The sequence below is a fragment of the Zosterops lateralis genome (assembly GCF_965231275.1).
Source record: "Zosterops lateralis genome assembly, chromosome: 14".
Lineage (NCBI taxonomy): Eukaryota > Metazoa > Chordata > Aves > Passeriformes > Zosteropidae > Zosterops > Zosterops lateralis.
Genome location: NC_139774.1, coordinates 11,624,709 through 11,648,335, shown reverse-complemented (window position 1 = coordinate 11,648,335; position 23,627 = coordinate 11,624,709). Strand labels below are relative to the sequence as shown.

Below are 23,627 nucleotides of genomic sequence, written 5' to 3'. Positions count from 1 at the left end.
TTAAAACACATCCCCATATTTTCCAAAGGGGAGTCTGGACAGAACAGCCCAGTGCACAGCAGGTACCCCAAGTTCAGGATCAGGATTGTATCCATTATTGTTTTCATGCTGAAACACCTACCTGCAGCCTCTTCCTTCTGTCTGGCAGAGTTTAAAGGGCAGCAGACTACCTTTGAGGCACAGAGCATTGACATTAGTCCTGGCTGCTGTGCTGCAAGGGATCGTTTACCTTTCCCACACACAACTTGTTGCTCAAGGGCAACAAGCAGCCCCTCAGTTTTACATGGCCATTTCCTTCCTCTGCTTTGTCCATGCCTCTCCCAGCTCTGTCTCAGTTCCTCCCATCGTCCTTTCTCTTATTTTCACCAACACAGCAAGCAGCCACCTGAAAGGTCACATGTTCCACTCCTTCCTTTTTCTTTATGATGTTTCTTCTTTCTTCTCCCCATGATTTCCTGTTGGGATTTTTGTTTTCCTTCATTCTATTCTGCCTTTTCTGCACCTGCCTTTCTTCACACTTACTCTCCTTGTCCATAGGTAAAGTCCTGGGTCATGGTGCCTTTGGGAAGGTGGTAGAAGCATCAGCATTTGGGATCAATAAAAGTAACAGCTGTGAGACTGTAGCAGTCAAAATGCTGAAAGGTATGTGAACAGTGAAGCAAAACATGCAATGTGTGTAGACAGCAATTAATGAGGCACCTGCCAGGGAACATTCACCCTGTAAATGCCTGTCTTCTAATTAATGGCTTCTTGGCCTCAACACAGTTGATCCTCTTTGGCTCCATTCAGCTGCACTGAGAGGCTGAAGTGGCAGAACAGACAGCAAGGACTTGGAGAACTCAGTTTTCAAGGGAATTTAGTTGTTTGCAAAGGCAAAGAGTGAAATCTGTCTCAAAGGATGAAGAAGAATCCACAGCCCCTCTTTGGCATGCCACTGAAGGAAGTGTTGCTCCCAACTGCCTTCTTCCAAATGTGCCTGTATTTTGTGTTTATGGGCCAGATCCAGAGCTTGGTAAGGGAAACAGGTTGCAGCTCTTATCCAGCTCTGAGGGCTAAATTGGCTTTATACCCAAAGCCTGGTTTATTCAGAGTGAGATGTTAAACTTTTATAGCCATGCTTTCAAACAGGCATCCAAAACATTATTCTGTAATTTGGCACCAAACAGAACACTGAGGCAGTCTCTGGCCAGAAGTAGCCTGTACATGGAAGTTGTGTTATGGCTCATCTGAACAGTATTTACTGTTGTAAGTGTACAGATCATTTGCACAGCAGAGGGGAGCCTGGTGTGCAAGGCTGCATTACAGTTTTTTGAGGCAAGGCTTTCACCTGGCCCATCAGCTGCAGCTCAAGAGGATACTTCTGTCTCTCAGGCTAAATTTACAAACTCTCAAATAAGACAAAATGCATATGGAGAGGCTGAGAAGTATGAAAAAGGCACACAAAACCACAGAACACGCCCTGGGGGTAAAACAGAGGGTCAGGAATTGATGTGAATTGGATGCCTGAGAGAAGATGCAGTACAGACAGATGGCAGGAGCATGACACTGTGTTTGCTATTGAAGAGGAATCATCAAAAGATATCTGGGTTTGAGTTGAGACAGCTCCTATCTTCAATTGTGATAAAAAGAATCAGATGTCTTTTGTTCCTAATTTTCTTGTTATCTCTGTTTGGAGGCCAAAAGGGCAGAGATTCAAATGGGTGCATCCAATGAAAGTCTCAAGTGATGTTTTTTGCTGCACAACTGTCATAAAGAAAAATCTGTTGGGCACAGATTGTATTGTCCTTTGTTCTGGGTCCCTGCACTTACAGAGAGCATCCTAAGTGTTACAGCAGGGATCCTGGGATCTCCAGACAAGGCTCAACATTTCATGTGGGAACATGCAATAACAAAATGTACCAAGGCTTTGAGGTCACAGCCTCCTCAGCAAGACTCACATTAACAAGCTGCTAGAGAAAGGTGGTGAGGGGGAGTGAAAAGCTGTGAGGAGGTGTCGTGACATGGTCTGTGTGTTTCCAGAGGGAGCTACTGCAAGCGAGCACAAGGCACTGATGTCAGAGCTGAAGATCCTCATTCACATCGGGAATCACCTCAACGTGGTGAATTTGCTGGGGGCCTGTACCAAACCCAATGGTAAATATCCCAGAGCAGCAGGCTGTGCCTGCTCCCAAAAATCAGAGCTTGTCCCCTGTGCCTTTTTGCTGTCCACACGTGTGATCACAGGGACCTGTGGGGAAGTTATTGTGTGCACTTAGAGCAGATGTCACAGCTCAGTGGGGCTGCACATAAAACAAGTTGTGGCAAATTCTGACTGAGTCAAGCCCTTACCTCTTGCCCTAACCTTTGGTTTCTTCTCACCAGGTCCACTCATGGTTATTGTTGAGTTCTGCAAGTATGGAAATCTCTCCAACTACCTGCGGACCAAGAGGGAAGGATTCAGTCCCTACAGGGTGAGTGGCTTCCTTTGCCCCTAGGAACCTGCCCCATGTGTAGGGAAGGAGGACATGCAGCCTAATACATGATCTAACAATGTTACAAACATACCCTCTGTCCTTCTTTCTGCAATGATAGGGGTTTCCAGGCAAGAATTACAGTTTAAGAACAGGAAGAGATTGTGCAGCTCATGGGTGCAGGGGTTACAGTGTGCATTGCCTGCTGAGGGTTCTGGTTTGGTCCCTTGGCAGGAGAAGTCTCCCAGGCTGCGCATTCAGGTGCAGTCCATCGTGGAGGCAGTGAGAGCTGACAGGAGGAGCCGCTCCGGAACCAGCGACAGCGCCATCTTCCACCGCTTCCTGATGCACAAGAGCCGCACTGCACTGCCCATCCAGGAAGGTAACACTCCACCTGGGCAGCAGCTCCTCACCTGCACCACCAAAACTATGCCAGGCTTGGCTAGCTTGGGGAATGGGCAGGGAGTATCAGTGGAGAGCGGGGACCCAGCCTTGGAGCTGATCACTGTTGCATGGCAATTTCCTGAACAGGGCTATCATCTGTTGTCTCTTGTAATAGACACCAGAAACCCAGAAGGGAGAATTAAATCCCTTCGAGTATTTTAGCCTGAAGAAAGGAGAACTGAGGGGAACCTTGTTGAGTCCTCCCTAGGACAGAAATAATGAGCTGACCTTCAAAGCCCCTTCCAGTCCTGTTCCCCACAATTCTGTCTCACTGACATGTTCTGGAGGCTGGAGTCTTTCTCCTCACACTTGAGCAGGTTCCTGCCTTGTGTCTTCTGCCACCTGAGCAGAAAATCTTAGAGGGGAACTGATTATTCCAGTTAGGACTGAGGACTAACTGGAATTTCACTGAGAAACTGGCTGTATCCTGCAGTCCCAGAGAGAGGCAAAGGGGACAACAGATCGCCAATTGTCTAATGATTTTCTATTCCTTCTGGACAGTGGATGACTTGTGGCAAAGCCCCTTGACAATGGAAGACCTCATCTGCTACAGCTTCCAGGTAGCACGTGGTATGGAATTCCTGGCATCCCGGAAGGTGAGTTCAGCCTTTCCTTTGCTCCTGATCTTTTGTGCATGCCTGATTAGAGACCTGACTTACAGCCACCTTTCAGATGACACACAGAGAGATGCAGTGATCTGCCTCACACTCCTCTGGAAATCTGAGACAGCTGTGTGTACACAAAGCTGGGAAATCAGTTCTCTTGCATTTCAACCTCTCCGTAACCATCCCTTTTTGAAATTTTTATCTTTAGCTTCTTCCCATTTCCACCATTCCCCCATTACAGCTCAGGCTTATGGGGGAATGGAGGTGATGTACACCAGGCTTATGAGGGAATGGAGGTGATGTACACTTTCTGATTGTAATTTCTCTCCCTCTTATTTTGCCCCTTCCTCTTTGTGTGCCCTCAGTGCATCCACAGAGACCTGGCGGCTCGCAACATCCTGCTGTCAGAAAACAACGTGGTAAAGATCTGTGACTTTGGCCTGGCCAGGGACATCTACAAGGACCCCGACTATGTCAGGAAAGGCAGTGTGAGTGCCATTTTTTCAAACCCTTTATATTAGGCCCCCTTGATGAAAAGATGAAAAAGCAGGAATGGAATTACTTGCATGGCTGGGACCAGAAGCCATTGGACCAATGACACATGTCCTGTCCTCCTCCACGAGCAGATCTCTGTCTCCTTCCTTCTGCCCCTCAGCCTGTCATTAACTTTGTCTTCCTTGTACTCTTTCATCCCCCTTTCAGTGTCTCCCTCTCTCTGACCTAAACAATTCCTCCATGGAGAGCGGACAAGAGCTATTGGATCTGATTTCCTTTCATCCATTTCATCCCTTTGCTACATAAAAGGTTGTCCTGGGACATGTTCCCATCTGAACATTTGTGCCATGCCTCTCCCTCCTGCAGGCCCGTCTCCCACTGAAGTGGATGGCTCCAGAAAGCATCTTCGACAAGGTCTACACTACCCAGAGTGATGTCTGGTCTTTTGGGGTCCTTCTCTGGGAAATCTTTTCTCTAGGTGAGTGCTAATGAGGGTCTCGTGCTGCTGAGGGAGACACCTCTACCCACGTAGCAGTTTGAGGGTGAGTCTGTGCAGGACAGACACTCTGAAGCACATCTAAGGACTGATGGGAAGCAACATTGATGTAGGCAAAAAAAAAAAAAAAATATGGAGGCCATATTCACCCATGAACAGAGTAATGGGGACACAGGCATGCAGAGGTGGCCTCCAGCTCACTGAGGCCTCCAGCTCACTGAGGCAGCACCAAGGATTGGGCTGTGCATGAGTAGTGGCCACATATCTCTGTGTTCCGGGATGAAGGGCAGTCTCAAAAGGACTGGTTTCTGATGGCACATTTCATGTTCCCACCCTTCTCTGAATCTTCTTTAGGGGCATCTCCATATCCTGGAGTCCAGATCAATGAGGAGTTCTGCCAGAGGCTCAAAGATGGTACCAGGATGAGAGCCCCAGAGTATGCCACAGCAGAAATGTGAGTCAAAAACCTCCAGGATTCCAGCATTGATTAGAGCAGAGGCCTCAGTGGGAGGGCAGAAACCTACCAGATCCCAGCACAGAGCAGAACAGGCCCCTCTGTGGGATGCAGACCTTTGGCCAGGGTAGGGGATGAGCCAACACATCCTTCACTCTAGACCATTGCCTGGAGAGCAAGGCAGATGGGTTCTGATCAGAGTTCTCTAGGTGTCCTTGCATGCTCATGCTGGGATGGGTCTGAGCACTGTGCTTTCCTGCTCTGAAGGGTATCAGAGGGGTCTGAATTAGTTCCTTGTTCCCTCTTATGATAAGTGGATAACAAACCAGTTCCCTGACAGTAAGTTCACCTGGCCAGTGTGCTGGGGGGCCAAGGTTTCCTTCACAGTGCAGGAACTATCTGTCCCAGTGGGCACCATGTGGCTGGGAGCTGTGGAGTGGGGCAGGAGGGGATTTCTGTGGTGTTAAACAAACATCTCTTCTTGGCAGCTACCGTATAATGCTGAGCTGCTGGCATGGTGATCCCAAGGAGAGACCAACTTTCTCTGACCTTGTGGAGATACTGGGGAACCTTCTTCAGGAAAATGTCCAGCAGGTGAAAACCTCTCTGTCCCTGCTCTGCTCCAGGCAGCTCTTTCTTCTGTCATCACCAGCTCCCTCACTGTGCCCTCAGCTGACTCCAGAGTCAATGCAATACATTTGGGTAGGCCACCAATAACAGAGATTCCTGGGTCAGAGGTCTATTTCCCAGAGCTGTTGGAGAAGTCATTTCTGCAACAGCCTTTTAGCTGCATCGTCATAAAACTGTGCTCCTTGCAGGGCAGGAGCCCTCTCAGTCGTCATTCGTACTTCCATCCTAATCCCCAGATGATTATATGAAATTCTTCAGCTGACTCAAGGCCCTGGCACTTCTGCCTCCCACATGCCTGCATAATGAAAACCAGGACTTGACCAGGGTTTCTGAAACTCTGTCCTCAGACTGAAATGTCAAGGCCATGTGAAGCAAACAACTCTTACATTACAACAGTCAGTAATACAGATTTCTTTGAAAGTATTACTAATCACTTCCATGTGGTAACTCACCAGGACATTTAACTGTGATGAGCGTGCAGCTCTGATTTTAACTTTTTCTTGATGTTCCTTTTCAGAAAATGATAGTTAAATGCTTGGGTACTGTCTCATCCTGATGTTCCTGACTTTAACCTTTCAGCATGGGTTCCCAGCACAGGCATGACTAAGCCACAAATGACATTGCCCTGGAGCACAGTACTCTGTCCATGTAAACTGGAGAATTATGGGATTATTATGGGCAGTTGTTTTCCTGCTTGCACACACCTCCATGCATCACTCACAGCTACTTAACACAAAGGTCACAGAAATCTCCAGCCAGATATTTTGTTCTAGAGAAATAAAATTTATAAACTAGAATTTTTCCTTCCCAGCTCTGATAGCTTCTGCCTGTGGAGCCTTTTTTTTGGGAAAGTCCTCCCCTTCTTGTAAGGCCATTTATTGTTTTTCCTACCAGGAAGGGAAAGATTACATCCCGCTGAATGACTCTCACAGCTCAGAAGATGATGGTTTCTCCCAGGTGCCTTCCTCTGCCCAGCAAAACTCAGATGAAGAGGACTTTGACATGAGGATACGCTGCCACAGCCTAGCAGCAAGGTGAATCCCCTCTGAAAAGGGCAGAGAGAGCCCAGCAGGCAGCGAGCAGCCTGACCTGTAAGGGAACCTGAGGGATATGGGGAGAACTCAGATGTTCAGAAAATCCCAGGTGATAAGGTGTGATCCAAACATTTAGGCCATAGCTTCTGGCTTATAAAAGCAAATTTACTTTATCTTGTTCATGAGGAGGGGCTGATTTGTAAGGCTATCACATTCCTTCTTGTCCTCCAGCCATGCTGCCAGAGTATCATGTAAGGAGCTTCATCCTATCTGTTCCTAACTGACCCAAACAATTCGTCCCAGGCCTCTCCTCTTTGGTAAACCACGATAATGTGATGCCTGGGATCTATATGACATTTTCTGCTTATCCCACGTGGAGAGCTTACTGGGCCCTGATTCAGTCAGTCTAGTCTCCACTGCAGAAGCAGTATGGGGTTAAGAGGTCTAAGGTGAACCCATTACCCTCCCCAAATCCACCATTTGGGTCATCCTCCTCCCTGCATAATTAGGTTGCACAGTGAGGTGGTTGAGTTCAGGTCCTGTTCATTCAGGACATTGACTCTTGCCTTTACTGAATACTGTATGCTTCTGTTGGCAGATACTACAACTGCGTCTCGTTCCCTGGTTGTTTGACGGGAGGAAATCAGATCAGGTGTCCATCCAGAATAAAGACATTTGAAGAGTTTCCCATGACACACACAATGTACAAGGCACACCCGGTGAGTAGTATCTGAGTGGATTTGAGCAAGGGGCAGTCTTTTCTGATACCTTTACTGTTAAGACTGTGGAAGGAAGATCACTCCTATCTTATGTCAGTCTGTCTGTGTCATTCCTGTTTGGTCCATCCAGTCCTATGCATATTCATTTCTTCATCTGGCACACTGGAGTTTCTCTCCAGCACGGTTCACACTGCCTTAGTAGGAAACAGGGAGGTTAGATATGCAAATGGGGAGACTATAAAGAACCTCAGAGAAGAGCCTGCTCTTCACCCTCTCAAATCTGTGAACATAGCCTGGTTAAGCACACAAATCCTGCCAGGACTAGGTAAACCCAGAGTGCTTATCTGCAGCTCCTGTACCTTGATCCATATGGCAGTGTCCATTAGGGACCCTCCAGGTTCTCTCTGAACTGGACTGGTACTGATATCTCCTCTAGCAGCAGAACTGAAGTCATACCTTTAGTCTCAGAGGAAAATATCACCTCTCATAGATTTGATGGTAATACATCTTCCAGCCAGGGAGCACTCTTTTTTTATTCCCCAAAAATGGCACTGAACTAAGCACACAAATCTTAGCTTTTTATGTGCTGCTTTTAAGAAGGTACTTAAGAAAATCAGATTCAGCAAAACTATGGAGCATGCTGGTAAAGTGCTCCTACCCCTTCTTTCCCATCAAACATGCACACGATCTCATCTCCTGAATGATTTCTCCTTCCCACTCTGATCAGTCGACAGGGATGTTACTGATAACTCCTGTTGCTTCCTTCCAGGACAATCAGACAGACAGTGGGATGGTTCTGGCATCTGAGGAATTTGAGAGGATAGAAAACCGACACAGAAAAGAAGGTGGATTCAGGTACTCCTTAAGCCTAGTCACTGAGGCCTCCCTGCTACCAAATGCAGTGAGACCAGGAGGCAGCTCCTGGTATCTCCCCACAGGCTGCACTGCTTGGAGCTTTCAGCTGTGGGCCCTGAGCCATTTAAGTCCATGTACTCCTTAATGAGAGGCAAAACACAGGAAGAACAGACAAGCCTGCTGTTTTCTAGGGTTTAAAAATATAAACTGTGCCCATCAATGAGAATGTACCTGTTAAGATAATGACGCACAGTGCAGTGCTGTTGTTAATGAGACTGTTAATGCTTACTGACATTTTCTAGTGAAATGTATCAGGGCTTGCTCAAGTAGTGGCAGATGGGACGGGCAGAAACTATGTGGCTGCCACCTTCCTCCCTCAGCCCTGACCCATGGGTACAGAGCCCTGATACGGTGGTGCAAGGATGGGACAGGCCTTAGGAATTCCCACATGCTGACATGGAGTCTGGCAGGTTGAGCTGGCACTCTCAGAACTGAGCATCTTATGGATGGTTATGTCTTTGACCCAGGCTTTGAAACTGGGTGAGAACCCGTGCAGCTCATCTCTGCCAGAGCAGGCTGAGACTTGTCTCTGTGACAGTGTGTTGAGCAAGCCATGTCACCTCATATGTAGACAAGGCCGGTCCCAAGCCTCTTCCTCACCTCCTCTGCCTTCCAACATCAGATTTGTCATTGTCTTTCCTCTTAGCCATAGCCCTGTGGCCTTTCTGCTCTTGTAACAAACCGTCTCCTGCATCTCGTCCTTGTCCTTTTTTCCCTAAGGCGTGTTCCTGTTGTCTCCTACACCTGGTGTCCCATCTCCTGGAAAACACTACTCTTAAACCTCTCCTCAAATATGTCCCTGCCCTTGCTCTTGTGATTTCTTGCCACTCACCTGGTATTGGCAGGCACTGAAATGAGACATGCAATTTCTGCCCACATCATTATCTTCCTTTGTTTCCTTTCCCCCATCCTGGCAGTTGGTTTGTATCAATTTCTGTTATTCCTGCCAGATCTAGAAGCAATTAAGGCAATGTCTCTCCCTATTCATTGGGTCCCAACCCTTCCTTCTATCTAGAAGGTATCCCAAAGGTCTCTGGAAGAGCTGAAGCGAGTGTGCCAGGTTATGTGTAGATTCGTCACAGAACATACAGGCTGTGCTTAGATTTAGAGCAAGGCCTGGTTTTGTGCTTTGAAATGGAGGTGCAAGTCCATTCCTGACCCTGTCTCTGCTGCATACATTAGAAGATGAGATTTTCTGATGATGGGATCTCTCTAAGCAGGAGAGAGGCTTTCTAGGAGTGCCAAGGTTAATTCTCTGTGTCTCTTTCCCTCACAGTAGTAAAGGGCCCAGTCGAACCATGGAGCTGTCAGGGGAACAGTCGGACCTGCGGGGCAGATATCGGCCATCGTATGGGTCCCAAGTCGGAGGCCAGACTTTTTACAACAGTGAATACGGGGAGCTGTCGGAACACTCTGAGGATGGCAGCTGCACCCCGCCTGGAGAGGGGGCCAGTCCCCCCACTCTGCACACTTCCTTCTTCTCCGAGCAGTACTAATGGCACCAGGCCCTGGAGGCGACTGCCAAGGCCCTGCAGGCATGTCATCAGGGTCACTCAGAGCTTCTCCTCCAACCTACACCAAAACCCAACAGGGAACCTACCCCAAAGGAATGGGGAACACTGATGTCCTTGGAACCGCAGCATGAACCACACAGCACCTCCAGCCGCAGCTTCCCCGTGCCGCGACTGGAGAGAGCACCTCACTGATTCCTCATGTTTCTTTCATTCCTGCACCTCAGACAGATGCATTCTGCCGGAGAGTGGGTGCCTGTGTTCAGCACTATGGCACCTTCTGCCTAACATCCAGCCTCCGCTCAGATCAGCTTCCCATTCAGAAAGCCCATTTCAGGTCAGATATAAATAGATCTGTCTTAGTCTCAAGTTTCTTCCTGGTGTGCAGCCTGAATGTTTTTCCTTGGATTGCTTCCTCCTCCCCTCATCATGATGTCAGCTGCTGAGCTGTGGAGCAGAATCAAAGGGAAGAAATCCCTAGTGGTATTAGCAGCAAGAGCAGGACATTTTAAAGAGGCATACGGAGAGATCCCGAGGGATCTCTGTAAATGTTCATGCGTGCTGCTCATCCTGAGTAGGTGCCAGCCTCTCCATCTCCTCTGCAAGCAACACCCATAGCCCTTTCATCTCTGCTGGGGGGAAACCTGCCAATCTGCCTTATCATTAGGATTATTTTAGCCATTTCAACACAGCTAGAGCTGAGTAGGTCATCGGCTGATGGCTAAAGTGCTCCTGGTGAGATAAACAGCAATGTTTTTGCAGGCCATGTACAAAACAGGTTCTTTTAAGATCTCTGCTGGGAGGAGGTTACTCACAGGTCTGCTGCTCTTGCCTTCCCCTTCTCCCAGAATGGTGCTGAGATCATTTGTTGCTCGAGTGAGAAATTAAAGCAAAGCTAGGTTAATTTGAGCTGGCTTCTAAACATAGAATTTGCTGGGAGGAAAAAGATCAAAAGGGCAGGGAGTGAAATGTTTATTTTCAAGCTGCTGCAAAGCATTTTGGAAACAATAGAAGGAACAGCGCTCCAGCAATAAGGTGCTCTGGGTTGCATCCCCTTGTGTATTGACATCAGTGAACCCATGAAGCCCAGCACCTGGCCAGGGTTCAAGGCCTGATTCTCCTGGATGGACAATTCTGCACAATTACCTTTCCTGTCTCCCAAGTTCCCTGACTCAAAGGAGGTACTCTCTGCCCAGCGGGCTCCTCTCCAGTTTCTTTTGCAGAGCTTCCAGCAGAGCATACCTGACTCCAGAGGATTAAGAAACAGTTATTTGCTGAGGAAACATCTCCTCACTTTGGTCTTTTGTTTCTAAGAGATAACACATGAATTCAGAGCTCTGGGGAACCTCAGCAGCCCCTCTCTATAGATTTCTGTACTGCTGCCTCACCACTTCCCACCTACTTCTTTCCATCCTGCTCCCAATCCAAGAGCTCAGCCGCAGAACATGGTTACATCACCACCACAGGAGTCTGGGTGAAAAGGCTCGTTTGAACAGCTTGTCATCATCTTTTCCCCCACATGCCCATGGCTGGCAGAGTTCTGTGCACCAGGGCATCTCAGCACCAGGGAATTACTGCTTGTGGGCCACACCTCTGTCACAGAGCCAAGGGTTTGGACTTGTAAAACTGTGTTTCCTGTCAGATGTACAGCTTTCCCAAACTGTATTTCTTTTCCAGCAGAGGGTTTTATGCGTTTCCCGACGTAAGCCTATGAGTCCTTATGGATGATGTTGCCAAGTCTTAATTATAGTTCTCCACACAAGTGTAATGGGGAGATTTATTTAGCACATGGGAAAAGCACGCCTGTCATTCAGATTCTCTAAGCCTGTGCAGCTTGTTCAATGTTCCACTCCCTTTTTGTGTCAGCAGGATGACATGGCTGCAATTTCCATGGTAAAAAAGAGGCACAAAACCAGACCAGCTTGAGCCAAACTGGCTCAGGATGTGGAATTGGAAACTGCATATGACAATGAATTCCCTGACTTCTACTGGTATCCCCTGAAGCTGCCAGGAATTGAAGCATCTCTAAGTAATTGTTACGACTCAGTAAGAATCCTCTGGCAGGAGCTGCTGGAGAGCCAGGACAAGGAAGTAGGACAGCCAACAGGGTGTAGGCCAGATCAAATTCTCCTGCCCTCATCTTGCCCTGCTTTTTGAACTGGTGGTTCCCTTGGCAGAAGGAAGGCTGCATGTGACTCGTGCTGCTAGAGGTTTCCACTGGCATTGACAAGGGTAGAAGGTGACCAGCTGAGCTAAATTCAGGCTGTTTGCTGGGTGATGTGCATCCATAGGACCCAGACTCTCTTGTTTCCAGTGCTCCATGAAGAGTTCTCTGCCTGGAAACAGCTCCATCTGAGACAGGGCCCAAGAAAGAGGACTACAAACAAAATAATAGTTAAAAAGAACAATTTCAAAGTCACTGTAGGACCCTGTCCCTATGTAAGGTATGTCCATATAATAGGTATGTGCCAGCAAAGCATGACATTTGCTGGGCAGAGGCAGGATTCCTCACTAGAAAGGGGGCAGAAACATCTTAGTGCCCAGGCTGATTGTCAGCATGGACATCCAGCCAGTACAGCTGCACTTTTTCTCTAGATTTAGCTGTAAATTGCTCACAAGCATCCTTGTGGAGAAGGGTTGTTAAAACCATTGTTAACGATCTCCTGCTTCACCCTCGGGAAAGCACTTCTGTGTCATTTGATTTTTTCAATTCCACAGAAGTTTATTTTCTCTCTCTTGCACCATCTAGATGGAGGGTGGAATCAGATCCTATTGTGTCTGTGTCAACAGCATTGTATGAACAATGCAGCCTGATAGGAGCAAAAGCAGGCTCCTCTTCAGACACTCGTGCTGATAAAGAACAACTGTAGTGTGGGATATTGAAGAGCTGTTGAGACAATTGTACTTTTGCTCTCTAAAGGTATACTAAAATTAGATGTACGAACCTGATAACCCTTCCCACTCTCTTGAATTATTTCTGGGTTTTTATTTTTATGGTCTCCAGATAAGCATTAAGTGAAGCTGGTCTGTTTTGGTTTTAAGATGTGAGACAGGAGTGTTGTTTATCTTTCCACAGCAGCAAGGGAGTATTTCAATATGTAAAACCCAGGTTTTGATACTTGTGCCTGCTCTGTTCACAATGCACTCTCTGTTTTGTTTTGTTTTGTTTGGGCTTCTTACTGGAACTCAACATTGAAGCTAAGCTATTTATCATCATCACTGTCCTTTAAAATGGCTGCTTCCACTCTATGCTCAGTCTCACTTTTCTTTACAGTGTTGGTGTTGAGAGGACATTCCTCCCTCCTGAAAACAAAAGTGTTGGGTCCCCTACTTGCAAATACACGTGTGTCTCTGAAGAAAAACCTGTGTATCAAGTAACACTACATTTATATTGCAATATTTTAATCTGGTACCTGTTGTTGCTCTAGCAGCATTCAGTGTTTCAGTGGGCTGCCTTTGAAGCAAGTAGGCTAAAACAGGGGTTATGTGTGAGTACAAAGCATGGTCTGTGTGTGTGTGTGAGTGTGCTGTGGGTGAGTGTGTGGGTATTTGCATGTGAGTTTTCCTACCAGTGAGCGTATGTGAGTGATTGTAACTCACGTTGAGTCTTGTCTCTGGAAGTTCACGGTTATATATCAAACCAGTTAGAACACTGCTTCCTTTCCTCTCCTCCTATAGTACTTGTTATCCTTTGTCATTAAGAGTTTTGTTGTAATATCTAAATGTGAAAATGAATAAAGACATAACTGGCAGCTGTTCTCTGGTTCCTGGGGCCAACTCTGCCCCTGGGGCAGCCCAGCCCCAGCCCAAGCCATCAGCACATTTTGGATTTATTATTTTTACTTCTGGGTCTGTTTGCATTTTCCTGCATCCTCACAGAACAGCTGGATCTTGTGGCATTTCCATCCAGGATAAAACTCTGTCATTTCTTACGGTGAAGTCATACTCTCTTTGGCTAAGCTCGCTGGCAGAAACAAACACAGCACCCAGCCCTGTGCCCCAGATCACGACCTCAGGGAACCCCTCCCGGACACCCTTTCTCAAGGCAACACCACCCCCCGGACTCCCCTTCTCCACATGGTACCAAACCCCACAGACCCCTCTTCTCCTCAGCGCACCAACCCCCCCAGGACCCCTCTCCTTCTACAGACACCCAACCTCGCCTCAGACACCCGTTCTCCTCATGGCACCAACACCCCGGACTGGACCCCCTGGTTATTATGGCACCAAATTCCCCCCCCAGTTCCCCTTCTCCTCATGGACCCCTTTGTCATTATGGCACTAAATTCCCTCCAGTTCCGCTTCTCCTCACAGCCCCCTTTGTCATTATGGCACTAAATTCCCCTCCAGTTCTTTTTCTCCTCACGAACCCTCTTGTCATTACAGCACCAAATTCCCCTCCAGTTCCCCTTCCCCTCATGGACCCATTGTCATTATGGCACCAAATTCCCTCCAGTTCTTTTTCTCCTCACAGACCCTCTTGTCATTACGGCACCGAATTTTCCTCCAGTTCCCCTTCTCCTCACAGACCCCCTTGTCATTATGGCGCCAAATTCCCTCCAGTTCCGCTTCTCCTCACAGCCCCCTTTGTCATTATGGCACTAAATTCCCCTCCAGTTCTTTTTCTCCTCACGAACCCTCTTGTCATTACAGCACCAAATTCCCCTCCAGTTCCCCTTCCCCTCATGGACCCATTGTCATTATGGCACCAAATTCTCCTCCAGTTCCCCTTCTCCTCACAGACCCCCATGTCATTATGGCACCAAATTCCCCTCAAATTCCCCTTCTCCTCACGGACCCCTTGTCATGACGGCACCAAATTCCCTCCAGTTCCCCTTCTCCTCACGGACCCCACTGTCATTATGGCAGCAAATTCCCCCCATTTCCCCTTCCCCTCACGGCACCATCCCCGCGCCTGGAGCCCCAGGCGGTGCTGCCGGCGGCCCGCAGGTGGCGCCCTCCCCAAGGCGGCCGCGGGCCCCGGCGGGAAGATGGCGGCGGGTCTGTGGCTGTGTCAAAGAAAAGCCAAGGGCGGCTCCGCGGCTGGACGAGGTGTTCGCTGTGAAACGGGACACAAGTGGATTCATGAGCATTTCGCTAAAAAAAAGAAAAAAGGAAGAAAAAAAAAGTCAAAAAAAGTCACCAGGAATTCAAGAAAGGCTCAGGCACAGCTCCCTCCTTACCACTTGGTAGACCTGCAAAGGCATCAGCACCATTTGTCTGACTAAAATAATGTCCCCTGAGGAGCCGTCAGTGGCAGTCACAGCTGGGGGGACACAACGGGGACATCTCCGCCCCTCTCCTGTCATCCCTTCATCCAGCTCCACCATGGGGTGAAAGCATCCAAAAGAACCTTTTCATTTTCCTTTGCCCATCCAGAGGCCTGCCCATCTGGGGAATGAGGAGACTGAAGCTGTTCTACTGATGAAATATCCTATTTTGGTGCATCCTGGAGCAGCGCTTGGCTGCTCCTCTTCTGGGGCCACGGCCCTTCCCTTTGACCTTGGCCCCGGGGGTCTCGGCCCTGGAGGTCTCCAGCGGTTCCCCTTGGCTGCTCCTCACCTTCCTTCCAGCCCATCCACAGGGCATTCCCAGGACAGGCTGGGAGGCAGGTGAGGAACAGCCTCCTGACCGTGTGAGCGGGGATGGGGAAGGGGATGGGGAAGGGGATGGGGATGGAACCAAGGACACAGCCCTCAGACAGGCATTGGAGCACCTCTCGCCATCAGAAACACAGCCCACAGGAAACCAGACAGGGCAAAATAAAAACCATTTCATACGGTTAGGAAAGAACAGGGGATGCTCTGGTTGGGCCCCTTGTTTTGGTTCTAATATGGCCAGTGAATTCTTCCTAAATGCTTTTCAAAAGGGCTTTGAGATCCTTCTCTGAAGGTCAGCACAGTGATAGCGAAAAATCCTTCAGGCTCCCAGGACTTCTTGGCCCTTTCTGAGGACATTTCGGCAATAAAGCACATGAGTTTGCATCAGAATGATGCAGAGCTCTTAGTGCTGAGAAATCAAAGCAAGAACAGCTCCAAAACATGTTCTGCACACTGCAGTGTGTCAGCCACAGCTCTTGCCCTCCGGCTGGGGTGAAAGCTTGGGTGAAATGAGGAGGCAATCAATAACGTGTGGTTCCTCACCCGGCGTGTACCAAGAAGGGCAAAATTAAATTTAAAAAAAAATGTAAGCAGAACATTCAGTTGCTGCTTCAGAATCATTTCCTGGATTGTGTTGACATTTCTACAAAGCTTTGCAGAAACAGCTTCTCAGAGGATTTTACAGAACCACACATGCCTTTAGCAGAGTCCATAGGTCCCTTCTGCTCTGACATGCAGGTTTGCAAGCATGCTGCTTTCCTTGGAAATGGAACAGATCTCTCCAAGGGTGGGATAAAACTGCTTGCATCTCAATGAAATAAGCAGACTGTGCTTCGACAGTGTTATCTTATTTGTGTGTGTGACCAGGCGCATCACAAATGAATAAAATGCAAAAGCTCCCGGAAGAAAACAGGTTAATAATATGCATAGATTAAACACCAGGCGTATCTGAGGGCCTTCCCATGCAGCTGGGGATATCACCAAGGAGACCATATCTCAAAAGAACAGCTCCACAGCCATTTTTTCAGAAACTTAGAAAATATCCTAACTCACAGTCCTGCAGTAATAGTTCTCTTTGCTGTAACTAATTTTCAGTTAGTTTGCCTTTCAAAATCCAAGGAGGCCATTACACCATTTTGTTACATCTCCCAAGAGGCTGAAATCCTTAAAACTATGTTAGTTGATCATTCATCAAACCCTGTTTTACAGTATTTCCTGGGATTAATATTTATTAACAATATTTGAGTGTTTGCACAATTTCCCGTTTTACTATGTCAGAAACGAGTAATGCCAAATAGGGTAGGAATGACTGAATCCTGAGGCAGAGGCTGTGCTGTTCCTGCCGGAAAAGCCCATTCGTTTGTACCTGGGCAGACTGAACACATCCAGCTCTTTCACCTCCTATTTCTGACATGCTTTAAAACTCTGTATTTTTGGTGATCAGCACTCCTGAACTGGGAGTATTTTTCTGAAAAGATGCTGAGGAGCCGTGGGTCCCAACATCTTGAGCTGCACGAGGGAAGGTTTTGGTTGGACATTAGGAAGACTTTCTTCACACACAGGTGATTAGGTACTGGAACGGACTGCCCGAGGAGGTGGTGGAGTCACCGTCCCTGTAGGTGTTTAAGGAAAGACAAAGTATGTGGCATTCAGTGCCATGCTCTAGTTGACATGGTGGTGTTTGGACACAGGTTGGACTCGATGAGCTCAGCGGTCTTTTCCAACCCAACTGGTTGTGTGATGCTGTGATCTAATTCCTTACGGACCCGCGGGTCACCCAACCCGGGCGTCATTCCAGCCTCCCCCACGCCCAGCTCCCCTCAGCGCCTGGCCACGCCCACAATGACATAATACACAATGGCCCCGCCCTTTTGTGCTGACTCCGCCTCCCGGTGGGCGTGGTCCGGCCCGAAGCTCCGCCTCTCGCCCTCGTGGCGCGGGGCGGGGCGTGCGGCGGCTGCGCAGAGCGCGGGGCTGCAGTCGAGGCGCGGGCGCGGAGCCGGTGGCGGAACCGCGGGACGGTGCGGGGGCCCCGCCGCCCTCGGGGCGAACCGGGCATGAAGCGATGGATGCCGGCTGCGGACGCCGGGCTGGGCACTGAGCTGCGCCGCCTGCCGCACTAAGGCGGCGACGAGCCCCGAGGCGGAGCGGCGGGCCGAGTCCGAGGCGAGCCCCGCGGCTCTTTGCGAGCGTGACTGAAGCAGGCAGCAGGCTCCTGTGGGCTGGCGAGGGGCCGCGCGGGGAGGGGGCCGCAGCGCCGCCCCTGCCTCCTCCCCTGCCCGCCGGAGCTCCCCCGCGGAGGCGGGCGGGCGGTATGAGCGCGGCGCTCTGAGGGACCGGCGGCGCCCCGAGGGACCGGCGGAGCCCGGCTTTCCCCGAGCAGCCTCCCCTGGGCAGCCGCGGCGGCGGATCGGACTCGGCTGGGACCTGCCATGACTCCCCTGGCTCCTCCCATGGCATGAGCCCGAGCTCTCCTCCCCGCTCCGCCTGCTTTTGGTCTCTCTCCGCTGCCGGGCTGTCAGATGGGATAGGACACACCCGGGCGTGCGGGGCTCGGCGCTGCCGCGGGGGAGCGGCGGAGGCAAGCGGTGACGGCCGTCGGCTCGCCCGGAGTCGAAGATGAGCTGGCGGTGGGCTCGCCAGCACTGGAACGGCGGCTCCTCCGTGCTGCTGCTGCTGTCGCTGCTGCTGTGGCACGGCCGGGTCCGGCCGGCCGGCGCCGACAACGCCAGCCAGGCGTACTACACCGCGCTGATCAACGTGACCGTGCTGAGCCCCGAGCGCGGCGGCCCCACGCTGCTGCGCATCGACCGCGGCCGCTACGGGCAGGACTCCCCGAAGGTGGAGGTCAAGGGGCTGCTGGTGGCTCCCGTCCCCATCAACGGAGGTAACGCTTCCCTCGCTCGCTCCGGGTGGTTGGTCCGTGCCTGGGCTGGGCAGGCTTTCCTAGAGAGCTCTGACAAACCAGGAGGAAGAGCTTGCCCAGAGGAAAATAAAATAAATCCATGCTCTGAGAGTGTTGGCTTGAATAGCGGCTCAGCAAAGCGTGATGTGCTTTCCAGCATGGATCCCAAGGAGATTGGGTGTATTGATGGGTGAAGGTGTTATTCCTCAAGTAATTACAGAGGGGGTAGCGGTAGTTGACAGTATTTGGTTACAGCATTGCCTGGAATCTCAGAACAGCTGCATAGCCATCTCGCTGTGCATCTGGAAAGCTTGGGCAACTGCATGAAGTCACAGTTTTTCAGGTTTTAAACGCTGTTTAAGCTGGCCATCAAGACTTGGAATGACTGAAGCTACCAAGTTGCTGCTCTTATAGCCAGCCCAAAATGCGCTTGGTTGCAGTACTGAACACTGGATAGAGTGTCCAAATAAGTTTTATTTTAATTAGCAAAGCTATTGTCCATCAGTTCTTTTGGTAAATGTGGGGGTTTATAGAGAACACTAATTTGAGCAGCTGAGAGTATTGTTATTTTTGCCTGAAGCAAAACCGGTATCTTCAGTAATAGCACTGTAGTTTGAATAGTATCTTATTTTGAAAACCATTTTTGACATTATCTAAACTGCCATCTTTAAGAAATGGACCACTTGATGGAATACAGTGATCCCAGCCTGCCTCCTGGACAGTAAACATCTGAATCTTCAGAAGAAAAGAACTCTGTAATTGTTAACAACTTCATTTGAAAATACCTTGAGTCTGAAACTGCTTTGATGTCAAGCATTCACCCATTTATGGGCTATCTTTGAAATTTTCACAAATGTGGGTGATCTGTTAGCACCTTGATGGCATGGACTGTTTTAGAGCTGAAGTGTCCTTAATTTCATTTTTTTGCATGCTCTGTGAAGAATCATGGAGTGGTTTGGGTTGGAAGGGACCTTGAAGATCATAAAGTTCCAACCCCCCTGTCTTGGGCAAGGATGTTTTCCACTAGACCAGGCTGCCCAAAGCCCCATTCAGCCTGGCCTTGAACACTTCCAGGGATGGGGCATCTTATTACATCCCTTCCTCATTGCCTGCAGGGAAATAAATGAGTTTGCTAATTCAAGATTTAGGGACAATGATCTGCTGCTAACCACACACCATTTGTAATTTTAAATGTTCTGTGATGTTTCATGACTTCTATTCTTGAATATGCCCAATATTTTATGTACTGCTTTTTGAAGATGCCAGTCCCATGTGGTCACCCGTCCTGTAAATCTCAGTGGAGCTTGTTGTCAATCCCTTCTCCCATTTCTTTAGCAGGATTTCTTTAATGGAATTCAACCTTGTCATGTTAATACATGTATTAAAACTCTTTCCGTGCTCTTTTTATAGAGCTTGTATGAAATTGATAGGGGCTTTCAAAGGCGGTGCTCCCCTGGGAGTGGGGTGGCAGTAATTGGCATGAGCACCTGTGAATGTGACTTGTGAAAGTGCAGCTCCAGCGAGCTCTTGGTCACAGTTGGCTGCTGGGTGTACATTCAGCACCTGTGTGGGCGTATTTTTCCAAGCACATTAAATGCAGGATAGCAGCATAGTTTCTTTATTAATCTCTCTTCCATTCTTCTACTTTGAGTTCCTTTTCTTACCTCCTCTAATTTGTTAATCTCTCTCTTGTTGTGACTTAACTTCTTATTAGAAGAGTGCTTTAAAACACTTCTGGACATGAATGCTTGTGGATTCATTAAAAAAAAAGCTCCTCTTGTTCATGGAAGGATAGAAGTGAAATGTGTCTTCACAGCCTAATGCAGGTTTTCTGATAGTTTAGTTCAAGTTTATAGTATTCCTTTAATGAGGTTCCAGAGTACCTCTCAGTCCCTTACTCAGTTATTTTGACTTTGTTCAACCAGACATTTTCATAGTATCATAGAGTGGTTTGGGTTGGAAAGGACCTTAAAGATTGCCTAGTTCCAAGCCTCCTGCTTGGGACACCCTCCTAAGAGCAGGTTGGTCAAAGCCTCATCCAACCTGGCCTTGAACACTTCCAGGTCATTTCAGCCCAGTGCTCTCACAGCAGCTGCCTGCATGTCTCTACCTGCACCATGCAAGTGTTCAGCCGTGTGCCACCCCAGTGACCTGTGCTTTTACTCCTCTTTGCTACTGAGTGCCTGACACCAGTTGTGGTGCAGACCTTTACGTGTCAGGCATATTCCCCTGGCCACGGCAAACCAAGCTAGAAGCCACTGAATACTCAGCTTAATGGTTCTTGGTAGAAACTGCAGTGCTTTGTGGCTTAGTTCCCTCAAAAACATTCTCCATAGGGAACAGGATTCTTTGTGGCTGTTGAATCTGGGTTACTGCTTTTTTCTGTGCTTGGATTCCAGTGTGAGGACTGGAAATTCAGTCTTGTGTGTTCTTAAGAGTCCCCTCGCAGAATTTGCTGGGAGGTAAGGTTTTGTGCACCTTGGCTGGCTTGAGAAGCTGGGAAGCAGACAGGATGACCGGGACTGGTGATGGGGCTGATAAGAAGGGAAATAGCAGCAGAGTCAAACTTGAAATGTTAAAATTCACTGAGCCAGTAGGTGAGGAACGAGGGAGTGAAGAGGGGTGGAAAGAGATGGAGTCTAAAGGGCTTCTAGGGTGGTGGTGGTTGTACAAAAGCTGCTTTGGAGAAATAGCTCATAGAAAGGAGAGCTCTCCCAAAGGGGTATAAGGGTTGGAGCTGGGCAAGGAGACTGAGAATGTGAGGAAAAACATATATTAGAAAAAGGTGAAAGTGTGGAAGAAACAATATTGGCTCAGTGTTAGGAAGGAAGTGTATCTTGTGCACAGTGCTGTAACTACAGTATTCTGTAGCATCTGGCACTTCATAAACATGTTGTGTGAACAAGTTTTAGCTGCAGAAGGTTTGAAATGCCAGTTTCCTGGTAACTGCAGAGCTTTAGGCAGCATTCAGACAGAAATTCTGGCGCAGAATCCAAACCAGTAAGGAAAATGCAACAAACAAATATATCGGTAGAATAGGGGAAGAAGAATCTTGTGCCATGCTTCTGTTCTTCATCATTGATCTTTGTATCCAGCTTAATTAGTAGTCGTTAATTGATAGCAAAAGTGGAGGTTATATATTGGAGTATATAGCCATAATTGTAGAATACTTATTGAGCTAACAAGATTAAATCTGAGCTATTATAGGACTCTTCTAAGCTTCAGTGATTTTCTTTTGTTTAACTTCCTCCCTGAAACCAGATTACCTCTTGTTCAAAGAGTTTCTTTTCGTGCTAAAGCCAGCTTTAGTCAAAGCAATTACCTGAAAAAGCTATTGAAAATAAAACGTTGCTGTACATAATTCATTGATTCGTTGGCATTACCTTATAAAGTAGAAATTATGACTGGCTTGAATAAGGGCTGTATTGATAATAACACAAATAGTAATGCATTGAAAGAAAATATGTCCATTGCATGTATTAAGCCCTAATGGGATAGAAAATAACTAGTACCATTCCTTGAAATAATCCATCAGCAATGCTGAGTTGCCTCTTTGAATTTCCTAACTGAATTCCTTTTCTGGAGATTTTATCACAGGATTATAATTAATGTGTTGCACAAAGCTGTCTTATTTTACCAGTCAGGTGTTCTACCTAGTGCCTACCTGGGCAGCAGAACTGTAGGGAGGGAATGCTTTGGGGTACAAGGTGCATGACCCTGCACCTTCCTGTGTTCTTCTGTTTCTTTCCCAACGAGCCTCTTGATCTGCTGTCCCTCCAAATACTAGTGGTGTCTCTCCAGCTATTGTATTACAGTGACTGAAGGTCAGACTTTAAAATGATTTCTGTATGTGTAGCTGAGACAGACCAGCTCTGGCAACTGGTGCTGGCTTTATAAACTACAGTATTAGCTAAGATGAAATCAATAGCAAGATATCTGACCTTCAGAGGGGAAAAAAAAAAGAAGAGGAAAAAAACCCTGCTTAGAATAAAATGGTGAACGCCCAGGGAGTGGGGTATTTCTGTGAGAAGGGGACAAAGTCTGATAACAGCCTGTGCAGCAACCTTGGCTGGAGGGGGGAGTGTCACAGTTGTGTTCACAGAAATGCAAGAGCAGCAGGAACACAGTGTGAGAAAGAGCAAACCCAGCCCCAGTTCAGAACGAGGGGACAGTCTGCATTCAGACAGGTGTGCCCTTCTGACAAATCCCCTGGGAGCTGCCCTTTTCGTTTCATTTTTGCTCCACAAAATGGCTCTCCTTATAGGGAGAAGGCTAAAACATGGTCAAGCAATTGGAAAAGAAGAGGAGGAAAGTACTATTGCTGTGCTGATGTGAGCTTGCCACTGCTTTTTCAGTAGTTGAGGAACCTTGGTTGGATCTGTTGCATTAACTGTTTTATTCCCATGAATCCCTAAAATGCTGTCACAAACCTTAGTCCTTCAGCAGAAGGGGAAGAAAATGCTCCAGGAAAAACTGTTATACAAATTGAGGCACCCTGTGTATTCTGCAGAAGGAAGCTGAAGCTCTCCTAAAGCAAAAAACAAACATGAGCCTAATGGTAGGTACTTAAATCACAGCTGATTCTTCTGTAAAGAGGCTCTTCTGTGGTATTAGGACTTATGGTAGGAAGGGGGATATTTACAACAACATTGTACATAGCTCTTTAACCCAGCAGGCTGCCACTTTTAACAGAAAATTGGGGTTTTTGCCAAACATGATGCATAGATAAACACAGAGAGAGGCAGGGTAAATAGCTTATATTTCAAATAAGCCAGAAGAGTAGTACACCTGTAGGGAAACTTACTTAAATGGCATTCTGCGTACTTACATCTTCTGAACTTCCGTGGGTGGCTTCTGATCGTATCTTTTTCTGTGCAAGTGATTTGTTTTAGAATAATTTAATTTGAAGTTGCTTTTCATTCTGGCAAATGACATCAGTTTTGGGCCTCTCAACTACAAGAAAGACATTGAGATAGTGGAACATGTCCAGAGAAGGACACAGGAGCTGGGGAAGGGGCTGAAGCACAGGTCTGATGAGGAGAGGCTGCCTTCTTGCTGTCTAAAACCCCCAGGAGTGTGGAGCCAGGTGGTGTTCAACATCTTCTCCCAGGTAGCAAGTGGCACAATGAGAGGAAACTGCCTCAAGCTGTGCCTGGAGGGGGTTAGATTTGATATTAGGAAAAAATTCATCACTAAAGGGGCTGTCAAGCACTGAACCAGACTGCCCAGGGCAGTGGTGGAGTCACCATACCTGGAGGGATTTAAAACACTTGTAGATGTGGTACTTGGGGACACGGTTTAGTGGTGAACACAACAGTGCCAGGTTAATGGTTGGGTTCGATGATCTTAGAGGTCTTTTCCAACCCAAA

The 23,627-nt window shown here is 48.1% G+C and overlaps 2 protein-coding genes across 5 annotated transcripts in view; both read left to right on the top strand.

Annotated features, from left to right (window-relative positions):
* The window catches only part of FLT4 (fms related receptor tyrosine kinase 4), a 57,433-nt gene extending 43,865 nt beyond the window's left edge, over window positions 1–13,568 (top strand). For 2 of the 3 annotated variants that reach the window (XM_083872012.1, XM_083872014.1), the window contains exons 18-30: window positions 538–642; window positions 2,020–2,133; window positions 2,362–2,450; window positions 2,685–2,832; window positions 3,396–3,490; window positions 3,865–3,987; window positions 4,361–4,472; window positions 4,845–4,944; window positions 5,433–5,538; window positions 6,469–6,608; window positions 7,207–7,327; window positions 8,097–8,182; window positions 9,519–13,568. In XM_083872012.1, coding sequence (XP_083728138.1) covers window positions 538–642; window positions 2,020–2,133; window positions 2,362–2,450; window positions 2,685–2,832; window positions 3,396–3,490; window positions 3,865–3,987; window positions 4,361–4,472; window positions 4,845–4,944; window positions 5,433–5,538; window positions 6,469–6,608; window positions 7,207–7,327; window positions 8,097–8,182; window positions 9,519–9,738 — 1,559 coding nt within the window. In that variant the 3' untranslated portion in view covers window positions 9,739–13,568. The remainder of the gene's footprint in view (window positions 1–537; window positions 643–2,019; window positions 2,134–2,361; window positions 2,451–2,684; window positions 2,833–3,395; window positions 3,491–3,864; window positions 3,988–4,360; window positions 4,473–4,844; window positions 4,945–5,432; window positions 5,539–6,468; window positions 6,609–7,206; window positions 7,328–8,096; window positions 8,183–9,518) is intronic. The other variant, XM_083872013.1, reaches the window with a different exon arrangement.
* Window positions 13,569–17,608: 4,040 nt separating this feature from the next.
* The window catches only part of RNF130 (ring finger protein 130), a 49,176-nt gene continuing 43,157 nt past the window's right edge, over window positions 17,609–23,627 (top strand). The window contains exon 1 of one of the 2 annotated variants that reach the window (XM_083871611.1): window positions 17,609–18,240. In XM_083871611.1, coding sequence (XP_083727737.1) covers window positions 17,973–18,240 — 268 coding nt within the window. In that variant the 5' untranslated portion in view covers window positions 17,609–17,972. The remainder of the gene's footprint in view (window positions 18,241–23,627) is intronic. The other variant, XM_083871610.1, reaches the window with a different exon arrangement.